General features: G+C 54.0%; 1 protein-coding gene across 15 annotated transcripts in view; it reads right to left on the minus strand.

The window, feature by feature from the left end:
* Nucleotides 1-10320: 10320 nt before the first annotated feature.
* CNOT1 (CCR4-NOT transcription complex subunit 1) overlaps nucleotides 10321-12668 on the minus strand; it is a 31359-nt gene continuing 29011 nt past the window's right edge. For 11 of the 15 annotated variants that reach the window (XM_078606985.1, XM_078606982.1, XM_078606977.1 and 8 more), the window contains exon 48: nucleotides 10321-11502. In XM_078606985.1, coding sequence (XP_078463111.1) covers nucleotides 11424-11502 — 79 coding nt within the window. In that variant the 3' untranslated portion in view covers nucleotides 10321-11423. The remainder of the gene's footprint in view (nucleotides 11503-12668) is intronic. The other 4 variants (XM_078606989.1, XM_078606987.1, XM_078606986.1 and 1 more) reach the window with 1 other exon arrangement.

Below are 12668 nucleotides of genomic sequence, written 5' to 3' on the forward strand. Positions count from 1 at the left end.
ACTGCAGGTAGCGCGTCGTCAGGCGGCCATCATGCCTAGGGGTAGCGCGTCGTCAGGTGGCCATCTTACTGCGGGGTAGCGCGTCGTCAGGCGGCCATCTTACTGCGGGTAGCGCGTCGTCAGGCGGCCATCTTACTGCGGGGTAGCGCGTCGTCAGGCGGCCATCTTACTGCGAGGTTGCACGTCGTCAGGCGGCCATCTTACTGCGGGTAGCGTGTCGTCAGGCGGCCATCTTACTGCGGGGTAGCGCGTCGTCAGGCGGCCATCTTACTGCGAGGTTGCGCGTCGTCAGGAGGCCATCTTACTGCGGGGTATCCCGTCGTCATGCGGCCATTTTGCTGCGGGTAGCGCGTCGTCAGGCGGCCATCTTACTGCGGGGTAGCGCGTCGTCAGGCGTCCATCATGCCTAGGGGTAGCCCGTCGTCAGGCGGCCATCTTACTGCGGGATAGCGCGTCGTCAGGCGGCCATCTTACTGCGAGGTAGCGCGTCGTCAGGCAGCCATCTTCCTGCGGGTAGCGCGTCGTCAGGCGGCCATCTTACTGCGGAGTAGCGCGTCGTCAGCGGCCATCTTACTGCGGGGTAGCGCGTCGTCAGGCGGCCATCTTACTGCGGGGTATCCCGTCGTCATGCGGCCATTTTGCTGCGGGGTAGCGCGTCGTCAGGCGGCCATCTTACTGCGAGGTTGCGCGTCGTCAGGCGGCCATCTTACTGCGGGTAGCGTGTCGTCAGGCGGCCATCTTACTGCGGGGTAGCGCGTCGTCAGGCGGCCATCTTACTGCGAGGTTGCGCGTCGTCAGGCGGCCATCTTACTGCGGGGTAACGCGTCGTCAGGCGGCCATCTTACTGCGGGTAGCGCGTCGTCAGGCGGCCATCTTACTGCGGGTAGCGCGTCGTCAGGCGGCTATCTTACTGCGGGTAGCGCGTCGTCAGGCGGCCATCTTACTGCGGGTAGCGCGTCGTCAGGCGGCCATCTTACTGCGGGTAGCGCGTCGTCAGGCGGCTATCTTACTGCGGGGTAGCGCGTCGTCAGGCGGCCATCTTACTGCGGGGTAGCGCGTCGTCAGGCGGCCATCTTACTGCGGGGTAGCGCGTCGTCAGGCGGCCATCTTACTGCGGGATAGCGCGTCGTCAGGCGGCCATCTTACTGCGGGTAGCGCGTCGTCAGGCGGCCATCTTACTGCGGGTAGCGCGTCGTCAGGCGGCCATCATGCCTAGGGGTAGCTCGTCGTCAGGCGGCCATCTTACTGCGTGGTATCCCGTCGTCGGGCGGCCATCTTACTGCGGGGTAGCGCGTCGTCAGGGGGCCATCTTACTGCGGGGTAGCGCGTCGTCAGGCGGCCATCATGCCTAGGGGTAGCCCGTCGTCAGGCGGCCATATTACTGCGGGGTAGCGCGTCGTCAGGCGGCCATCTTACTGCAGGGTACCGCGTCATCAGGCGGCCATCTTACTGCGGGGTGGAGCGTCGTCAGGCGGCCATCTTACTGCGGGGTAGCGCGTCGTCAGGCGGTCATCTTACTGCGGGGTAGCGCGTCGTCAGGCGGCCATCTTACTGCGGGGTAGCGCGTCGTCAGGCGGCCATCTTACTGCGGGATAGCGCGTCGTCAGGCGGCCATCTTACTGCGGGTAGCGCGTCGTCAGGCGGCCATCTTACTGCGGAGTAGCGCGTCGTCAGGCGGCCATCTTACTGCGGGGTAGCGCGTCGTCAGGCGGCCATCTTACTGCGGGGTAGCGCGTCGTCAGGCGGCCATCTTACTGCGAGGTAGCGCGTCGTCAGGCGGCCATCTTACTGCGGGGTAGCGCGTCGTCAGGCGGCCATCTTACTGCAGGTAGCGCGTCGTCAGGCGGCCATCATGCCTAGGGGTAGCGCGTCGTCAGGTGGCCATCTTACTGCGGGGTAGCGCGTCGTCAGGCGGCCATCTTACTGCGGGTAGCGCGTCGTCAGGCGGCCATCTTACTGCGGGGTAGCGCGTCGTCAGGCGGCCATCTTACTGCGAGGTTGCACGTCGTCAGGCGGCCATCTTACTGCGGGTAGCGTGTCGTCAGGCGGCCATCTTACTGCGGGGTAGCGCGTCGTCAGGCGGCCATCTTACTGCGAGGTTGCGCGTCGTCAGGAGGCCATCTTACTGCGGGGTATCCCGTCGTCATGCGGCCATTTTGCTGCGGGGTAGCGCGTCGTCAGGCGGCCATCTTACTGCGGGGTAGCGCGTCGTCAGGCGTCCATCATGCCTAGGGGTAGCCCGTCGTCAGGCGGCCATCTTACTGCGGGATAGCGCGTCGTCAGGCGGCCATCTTACTGCGAGGTAGCGCGTCGTCAGGCAGCCATCTTCCTGCGGGTAGCGCGTCGTCAGGCGGCCATCTTACTGCGGAGTAGCGCGTCGTCAGCGGCCATCTTACTGCGGGGTAGCGCGTCGTCAGGCGGCCATCTTACTGCGGGGTATCCCGTCGTCATGCGGCCATTTTGCTGCGGGGTAGCGCGTCGTCAGGCGGCCATCTTACTGCGAGGTTGCGCGTCGTCAGGCGGCCATCTTACTGCGAGGTTGCGCGTCGTCAGGCGGCCATCTTACTGCGGGTAGCGTGTCGTCAGGCGGCCATCTTACTGCGGGGTAGCGCGTCGTCAGGCGGCCATCTTACTGCGAGGATGCGCGTCGTCAGGCGGCCATCTTACTGCGGGGTAACGCGTCGTCAGGCGGCCATCTTACTGCGGGTAGCGCGTCGTCAGGCGGCCATCTTACTGCGGGTAGCGCGTCGTCAGGCGGCCATCTTACTGCGGGTAGCGCGTCGTCAGGCGGCCATCTTACTGCGGGTAGCGCGTCGTCAGGCGGCCATCTTACTGCGGGTAGCGCGTCGTCAGGCGGCTATCTTACTGCGGGGTAGCGCGTCATCAGGCGGCCATCTTACTGCGGGGTAGTGCGTCGTCAGGCGGCCATCTTACTGCGGGGTAGCGCGTCGTCAGGCGGCCATCTTACTGCGGGATAGCGCGTCGTCAGGCGGCCATCTTACTGCGAGGTAGCGCGTCGTCAGGCGGCCATCTTACTGCGGGTAGCGCGTCGTCAGGCGGCCATCTTACTGCGGGGTAGCGCGTCGTCAGGCGGCCATCTTACTGCGGGGTAGCGCGTCGTCAGGCGGCCATCTTACTGCGGGGTAGCGCGTCGTCAGGCGGCCATCTTACTGCGAGGTTGCGCGTCGTCAGGAGGCCATCTTACTGCGGGGTATCCCGTCGTCATGCGGCCATTTTGCTGCGGGGTAGCGCGTCGTCAGGCGGCCATCTTACTGCGGGGTAGCGCGTCGTCAGGCGTCCATCATGCCTAGGGGTAGCCCGTCGTCAGGCGGCCATCTTACTGCGGGATAGCGCGTCGTCAGGCGGCCATCTTACTGCGAGGTAGCGCGTCGTCAGGCAGCCATCTTCCTGCGGGTAGCGCGTCGTCAGGCGGCCATCTTACTGCGGAGTAGCGCGTCGTCAGCGGCCATCTTACTGCGGGGTAGCGCGTCGTCAGGCGGCCATCTTACTGCGGGGTATCCCGTCGTCATGCGGCCATTTTGCTGCGGGGTAGCGCGTCGTCAGGCGGCCATCTTACTGCGAGGTTGCGCGTCGTCAGGCGGCCATCTTACTGCGAGGTTGCGCGTCGTCAGGCGGCCATCTTACTGCGGGTAGCGTGTCGTCAGGCGGCCATCTTACTGCGGGGTAGCGCGTCGTCAGGCGGCCATCTTACTGCGAGGATGCGCGTCGTCAGGCGGCCATCTTACTGCGGGGTAACGCGTCGTCAGGCGGCCATCTTACTGCGGGTAGCGCGTCGTCAGGCGGCCATCTTACTGCGGGTAGCGCGTCGTCAGGCGGCCATCTTACTGCGGGTAGCGCGTCGTCAGGCGGCCATCTTACTGCGGGTAGCGCGTCGTCAGGCGGCCATCTTACTGCGGGTAGCGCGTCGTCAGGCGGCTATCTTACTGCGGGGTAGCGCGTCATCAGGCGGCCATCTTACTGCGGGGTAGTGCGTCGTCAGGCGGCCATCTTACTGCGGGGTAGCGCGTCGTCAGGCGGCCATCTTACTGCGGGATAGCGCGTCGTCAGGCGGCCATCTTACTGCGAGGTAGCGCGTCGTCAGGCGGCCATCTTACTGCGGGTAGCGCGTCGTCAGGCGGCCATCTTACTGCGGGGTAGCGCGTCGTCAGGCGGCCATCTTACTGCGGGGTAGCGCGTCGTCAGGCGGCCATCTTACTGCGGGGTAGCGCGTCGTCAGGCAGCCATCTTACTGCGAGGTAGCGCGTCGTCAGGCGGCCATCTTACTGCGGGGTAGCGCGTCGTCAGGCGGCCATCTTACTGCAGGTAGCGCGTCGTCAGGCGGCCATCATGCCTAGGTGTAGCGCGTCGTCAGGTGGCCATCTTACTGCGGGGTAGCGCGTCGTCAGGCGGCCATCTTACCGTGGGGTAGCGCGTCGTCAGGCGGCCATCTTACTGCGGGTTGCGCGTTGTCAGGCGGCCATCTTACTGCGGGTTGCGCGTCGTCAGGCGGCCATCTTACTGCGAGGTTGCACGTCGTCAGGCGGCCATCTTACTGCGAGGTTGCGCGTCGTCAGGCGGCCATCTTACTGCGGGTAGCGTGTCGTCAGGCGGCCATCTTACTGCGGGGTAGCGCGTCGTCAGGCGGCCATCTTACTGCGAGGTTGCGCGTCGTAAGGCGGCCATCTTACTGCGGGGTAACGCGTCGTCAGGCGGCCATCTTACTGCGGGTAGCACGTCGTCAGGCGGCCATCTTACTGCGGGTAGCGCGTCGTCAGGCGGCCATCTTACTGCGGGTAGCGCGTCGTCAGGCGACCATCTTACTGCGGGTTGCGCGTTGTCAGGCGGCCATCTTACTGCGGGTTGCGCGTCGTCAGGCGGCTATCTTACTGCTGGGTAGCGCGTCGTCAGGCGGCCATCTTACTGCGAGGTTGCACGTCGTCAGGCGGCCATCTTACTGCGAGGTTGCGCGTCGTCAGGCGGCCATCTTACTGCGGGTAGCGTGTCGTCAGGCGGCCATCTTACTGCGGGGTAGCGCGTCGTCAGGCGGCCATCTTACTGCGAGGTTGCGCGTCGTCAGGCGGCCATCTTACTGCGGGGTAGCGCGTCGTCAGGCGGCCATCTTACTGCGGGGTAGCGCGTCGTCAGGCGGCCATCTTACTGCAGGTAGCGCGTCGTCAGGCGGCCATCATGCCTAGGGGTAGCGCGTCGTCAGGTGGCCATCTTACTGCGGGGTAGCGCGTCGTCAGGCGGCCATCTTACCGTGGGGTAGCGCGTCGTCAGGCGGCCATCTTACTGCGGGTAGCGCGTCGTCAGGCGGCCATCTTACTGCGGGGTAGCGCGTCGTCAGGCGGCCATCTTACTGCGAGGTTGCGCGTCGTCAGGCGGCCATCTTACTGCGGGTAGCGTGTCGTCAGGCGGCCATCTTACTGCGGGGTAGCGCGTCGTCAGGCGGCCATCTTACTGCGAGGTTGCGCGTCGTGAGGCGGCCATCTTACTGCGGGGTAGCGCGTCGTCAAGCGGCCATCTTACTGCGGGTAGCGCGTCGTCAGGCGGCCATCTTACTGCGGGTAGCGCGTCGTCAGGCGGCCATCTTACTGCGGGTAGCGCGTCGTCAGGTGGCCATCTTACTGCGGGTAGCGCGTCGTCAGGCGGCCATCTTACTGCGGGTAGCGCGTCGTCAGGCGGCCATCTTACTGCGGGTAGCGCGTCGTCAGGCGGCCATCTTACTGCGGGTAGCGCGTCGTCAGGCGGCCATCTTACTGCGGGTAGCGCGTCGTCAGGCGGCCATCTTACTGCTGGGTAGCGCGTCGTCAGGCGGCCATCTTACTGCTGGGTAGCGCGTCGTCAGGCGGCCATCTTACTGCGGGTAGCACGTCGTCAGGCGGCCATCTTGCTGCGGGTAGCGTGTCGTCAGGCGGCCATCTTACTGCGGGTAGCGCGTCGTCAGGCGGCCATCTTACTGCGGGGTAGTGCGTCGTCAGGTGGCCATCTTACTGCGGGTAACGCGTCGTCAGGCGGCCATCTTACTGCGGGGTAGTGCGTCGTCAGGCGGCCATCTTACTGCGGGGTATCCCGTCGTCATGCGGCCATTTTGCTGCGGGGTAGCGCGTCGTCAGGCGGCCATCTTACTGCGGGGTAGCGCGTCGTCAGGCGGCTATCTTACTGCGGGGTAGCGCGTCGTCAGGCGGCCATCTTACTGCGAGGTTGCGCGTCGTCAGGCGGCCATCTTACTGCGAGGTTGCGCGTCGTCAGGCGGCCATCTTACTGCGGGGTAGCGCGTCGTCAGGCGGCCATCTTACTGCGAGGTTGCGCGTCGTCAGTCGGCCATCTTACTGCGAGGTAGCGCGTCGTCAGGCGGCCATCTTACTGCTGGGTAGCGCGTCGTCAGGCGGCCATCTTACTGCGGGTAGCGCGTCGTCAGGCGGCCATCTTACTGCGGGTAGCGCGTCGTCAGGCGGCCATCTTACTGCGGGTAGCGCGTCGTCAGTCGGCCATCTTACTGCTGGGTAGCGCGTCGTCAGGCGGCCATCTTACTGCGGGGTATCCCGTCGTCATGCGGCCATTTTGCTGCGGGGTAGCGCGTCGTCAGGCGGCCATCTTACTGCGGGGTAGCGCGTCGTCAGGCGTCCATCATGCCTAGGGGTTATATCAGAGTCGAGGAATCCGATGAGTTATGAAGCTCTTTTTCCACGGATGTCCAATATGTGCGAGTCGGCAAGTTACAACGACAAAGGATACACAACGATAGGAGTACATATTAGATACAAATTTAAGTCATGAAATATAAATTATTATCAAGATGAGGCAGGGCAGCAAAACATCAACAAAACAGTCATACTCAGGTTGTAAATGTTGTGGCTTGACTCTCCAACACACCGGTGTTGCTGTACGAGTAACGAATTGGCATGTTTTGTTAACGTGACAAACCTTACACATTGGCTGTGTTGGGTGGTCACGGGTTTAACCAAATTTATATATTTAGGCGATCTAACCTAAAAAAACTCTTATGGATATTGGTCGCGAAAGCCTACGTGTTAAATTGATTTACACTGCAAAAAGCAAATCTGATGAGCTAGAAAGCTCCTTTTCATTGATGTCCAGTAGGGGCACGGGGTCAAAATGTTACAACAAACAATACAAACAAAACGATAGGAGAGCACAATATAGGAAAAGTAAACATTTCATTTTAAAATATATACAAATAAAACTCAACTATTTTTTTTATTTTACCAGGTAAAGCCCACAGAGCTTTTTGCTTCCTTTTCAGAAAAAAACCTGTCTATCACAAATGATAGCTCAACGAAGTGGCTTATCATGTGGAAATATATAGCAGAAAAGTAATCTAAAAAATATAACACGGCCTAATAACGCTGTGGCTTTAAACGTAAAATAAATAAGAGGCGACGTTACGGAGAATATCCCTTCTTTATAGCACATCGCGAGATCGGGGAGAGAAAGAGCGGATAGGAGTTGGAGACCACCGATAAGAATAATTATTTTTAAATGTTTGTTCAGTGTGTAGAACTTTTTCGCATCGTATGGAGCCAACCGTGCTAAATTGGCACGTGAATTGCTACATATTAGAAAGATGAGTAAAAGAGCTCGAAATAAGGAAATTTGTACTAAAAGCAATCGCGATGGTTTCGCCTCTTAAACCATTGCATTTAACATTAAATCAGCACTTCGATTTATTTTATTCGTGTTAATTACGTTACTTATATTGCCCGCAGTGGACGTTAATGGTTGTGGAGCTGTGCGTTGAGTCTCTCTGGTGACGGTCAGAGAGTGGGCAAGTGAGGACGTGACAGTCTGGGTGAACCAGAGAGGGCACGTGACCAGGTAAGGGTAGCGAGGGGGGCCAAGGGTGGCGAGAGGGACATGTGACATGTGGCCCAGAACCTTCTAGAAGGATCCAGAAGGGGGCATGGCCGGGGCGGAGCCAGGCCACGCTCCGGGGAATATAAGGGAGGTCCCGAGAGTCGATCCGGGCTGTCTTCAGAGATCAACCCGTGGTGCTCCGTCTCCTCGCTCTTCGGTCATCACATTTGGCATCGTGAGTCAGGCAGTACGTTACCGACCCGACTCGGATGAGGAGTTATCCCGTTGGGGTCCGAGTTAACCGTGGTAGTTGCCACCAATATCGTTGTGCTTTGGGGTGTAGTAATAAACGTGTTGCCTCCAAGTTCAAGTGTGCCTCCGTGGAAACCGCTAGGTTATATTCTGGTAGTTCGCTTAGTATCCACGCATGATTCTGCAGACGGCCCGTGTGGCCGGTGAGATGTGTCGCTGCTGTTCGCTTTTATTCTACCACATTCCCCACAACGACGATGATTGTTATCAGCCATGATCTATCCGCTGCTGGATGCAGGTCCATCCCAAACCCATCCCATGCTGCCCTGCGATGTCAAACTAGCTCATGGCACACGAACCAATATCATAGCGCAATCCTGAACGCATTCCAGATCTTAGCGACAACTCCGTTACTGTTCTTGAGCATCGGCCACCATTATATTATTGAGCATGGCAATGTGTAGGAGATAGCCGTTTAACGTTGAGGTCTGCTAGTCACAAGGAACGCTTCGGGAGAGTTTGTGTAGTTGTCATTCCTCCGTTACAGAAGCGCAGATAGTGGTGCACGATATGGTTCGTAGTTTTGGTTGCATGCCCACAACCGCACAACTGCGTTTGGTCTCTTTCCATTCTCCACGTATGAAGATGTGTGACAATTTTTGTATTACTTTAGTATAAATACATGTTAATTTTGATTCATGTTTTTTCTGACTTTGTGAACAAAAAGACAACTTCGCCCGTTTTCGCATTGAAAATAGGTAAATTTCAAAATATCACTGTCCTGGTCTGTGGGGAACAATAGCCATTTTCTATACTTTTTTGGCATAAGCAATTACGAAATAACATTTACTACCCAGGAACAAAAATTGTATTACATCCTGTAATTGATCGCAGATTGCTTGGCTATAATGTAAAGGGTTAAATAATTTAGCAAAGTAAAAATATTAAAATTGGAGGAAATAGGATAGTCTTGTTTTGAGAATGTACAAACGGTCGTGAAAAGCTTCCTATGAAATTAGCCTGCCCTATGCTCTACTTAACGTAAAAAAAAATACTGCACCCAGAGATGTAATGTTGGGAAGCTTTACAGATTCTATGCAGTGCATGCATTCCCATGGTTTCAGACGGTTGTCGGTGTTCAATGGCGGCATCTCGGTGTCAATAATGACAGATTTTTTTCTGTCTGCATATATTACCGATCTACAAGTCCAATACTGTATTGGGATGCAAATTCCACAAGGTTCTCCGATTTATCCATTTTCACTTCCCCTTTCGGTCTTCATTCTACTTTTCCTAGTATGTTTAGTTGTGTTTTCTATCGTTTGGTAGGTTCATCTATCTTTGCACATACTGGTGGTGAAATCTTTTTTACTTCTCATTATACTCATCGCACTCATTGCAAAATTGGTTATAGTGGCGACACAAGTTTCAGAACCAAATGACCATCATGCAACAGATTAAGCCTTGGTTGTGCTTTGATAAATGCGGATGGGTCACCATCCACGCCAAGTTGGAATACACCATTATCTAGAGATGCTCTATGGAAAGTAGCAAGAGGGCAGTGCGGTAATATTGGAAGGCGTTGCATTGCATGCACCGGCACTGATCAGCGTGGTTTAGACAGAGGTGGGACAAAGTCATTGTTATGCAAGTCCAAGTCGAGTCGCAAGTCATCAAATTCATGACTCGAGTCTGACTCGAGTCCAAGTCACATGACTCGAGTCCACATCTCATAGGTGGGACAAAGTCATTGTTATGCAAGTCCAAGTCGAGTCGCAAGTCAAATTCATGACTCGAGTCCAAGTCACATGACTCGAGTCCACACCTCTGGGTTTAGAATGATTAAACCCCCACGGCGTGCTGGGATTCAGACTGACAAGTGTTCCGTCATCCATCGTTTGTTGATACGAGTACATGGTTCGATTTTATTATGCATTAAAAAGGTATATTTTGCCTAGAATTGCAGGCGCCGTCGCTCAATATTGTTTCAGGAAGGCCTTTCATTTGGGATTGAGCGATTAGTCTAAGGAGCATTACTTTTCCACACGAATTGTCATTGGAATGGACTTCAAATCATGCACGTACTTTCAATGGTCTTAAAGGGGTTGCAATGGCCTCCAGTATTATTTATGCATTGCTGAATACTTAAGCTTGATAGATCCAAGTAAACCATTTACAGTCGTTAATAAGAAAACATCGCACCTGTACAAACACAAATACGATCAGTGTACAATGAATACCAAACAGACGTTGATGCAATGAGTGGTTTAATGCACAACTACAAGGAAGCAAATACTTACAAGTGAAGCAGAAATCTGTAAGGCAAAACTACAAAGACTACAAAATATTTTTAGATGCGGACCAATACATTTACAAAACGGCCCTTTCAAAAATTACAAACTGCATTGGTCCGGAAACTTTATTTTTTTTTACAAACACTAAAGGCAATTTCTGTTGCCACAATCCTTTGTTAGACCACAGGATCGTTTAATGTACAGGCCAATCTTGTGAAGACATCTTCGAGAGTCACTCTTAGAGCTTTTTTTTTTCTTTACAGCACATGTACCAAACAAGCACTTTTCAACCAAAGCATGCATTAACTATACACTATATCTCAACGCTTCACATGTCCACTTGTGGCCATTTACATTCGTAATTCATACAAACCTTGCGTTTCTATCAGCCCTTAACCAACTTGTCAATGTTAGAGGGAAATTTCAAAGGGAAAGAATGGCATATTTACACAAATTGGCAGATATGGGCATTTCGCCATATTGCCATGTGCATTGCTTTTAAGCATTAAAGAAACAAAATACAAAATCAACGCATAGTAATCTGTTGCTTATGGATGGGTTTAAATTTTGTATTTTTTTTTACATGGTGCTGGTGTGTTCCAACCTTTAAAAGTTTATTTTTACATCAGCACATCACCAGCGACATTACTGATGTGGGCAAGGCTGTAACCTTAATACTTTCAAGACTGAGCTTCAGGTGTCCATCACACCGGACTGGAAATCTTAACCATCTCATAATTATGCCACCATCTTCATCACACAGCAACAACATTAACAGCTGTGGTTTAAAACGAAAAAACATTTTATACAACAGGCTACAAAGTTTGGCCTTACCCACCCCCCAATGATGTCTAGAGGCAATACACAAAATGGGCCTTTGAAGAAAAATATAAAATGGCACTACTGTTTTATCTGTCATAACCACAACGGTTCACATATTACTATGCAAGTGATGTGCAAGCTTGTTATAGAGTAGTACAAACCAGTCTGAAAGGCTAGGGGCTAAACACAAGGCCGGCCTGTTATCCCCTTGGGCGTGACAATCTGCAGCAAGGATGGTTAGCTTGTCGCTGTCCCCTCCATCACCTGCTGTGTCTGCTTCTGACCCATGCAGCACTGCGCCACCGATTGAAAAAGCCTGCAACAAAGTCATCTTAAAATGTAAAACTTACACAAAGCATAAACGGCTTAACCAAAATACACAATTACACGAATCCTGAGCTATACATAAGGGATCAACGTTTCTGAAAAACGCCACAACTTGAAATTACTTCAAGCAAACTCGAAAATCCCAAAGGCAATGCAAAAATCAGGGGTTGCATTCATAGCTGGCATTTCTGGAAAGCGACGAAACGTCATGAAGTGTAAAAATGCATACGACATGCATTTTAATAATTCAATTAGATAAAACTTTCCAGAGATGATGCAAGAGCTTGCCAATTGAGGCATCTAGGGGTAAACAGTGAGAGGGTTAGGCAAACAAAGGGGCCAGGATGAACTCTCATCCGACACTAAAACTGGAATGTTGAAAAGGAAGCTGGCTCTTCTGTGCTGCCTCGACTTTTGGGCTTTATTGCAAAACGCCCAAAGACAGCTGGATAGCATTCTTCATCTTCTGGTACAGCTCCTTGTAGCAGTGAATGCCACCTGGTTAATGTGCCGTTACCTCGAGAGCTGCATTGTCAAGTTGGAACCTCTGAAAATGTCCATTGCCACTTCCAAACAAATAAAAGCCTTTGACATTATTTTTTGTTGATATTTGCGGTAGTTGTATCATTTAAATCCATCTCTTCCTCAGGTCGTTGTTCCTGCTGTATCAGATCCTCATTTAACAGGTCCTCACCACGACTCAAGCAACATAACCACATCCAATTATTCCACATTGCAGAGCCCAGCTTCTTTGACCAGTTCCACAAGATCGTTGAATTTCTTACTTCACAAATGCCTTGGAGATGGTGACACATTAGGGCCAGATTTTTTCACTACACGATTCATATTTTTCCAACACGACTCTTCAAATGTTGTCAACAGCAAAGTGCTTAATTCTTTACCAGCAGTCAGTTGTCCCTGATGAGCTGGGAGGTGCAGCATAGGTAAGCCTTAAACATGACTATAACTCTGATCCAGTCTGCAGCAAGTAGTAAGGCCCACTCAGCTAAAAAGTGCTTTTTCATAAGAGGCCTGACCACAAATGATAGCTCAACGAAGTGGCTTATGTAGAAATGTATAAAAGCCAATTATTGTAAATGCATGTTTCTGAAATGTAAAAAAAGGCAAAAATCGGGGGACCCGGAGAATATCCAT

This window comes from Lampetra planeri, chromosome 26 (assembly GCF_965212315.1).
Source record: "Lampetra planeri chromosome 26, kcLamPlan1.2.h2, whole genome shotgun sequence".
NCBI lineage: Eukaryota > Metazoa > Chordata > Hyperoartia > Petromyzontiformes > Petromyzontidae > Lampetra > Lampetra planeri.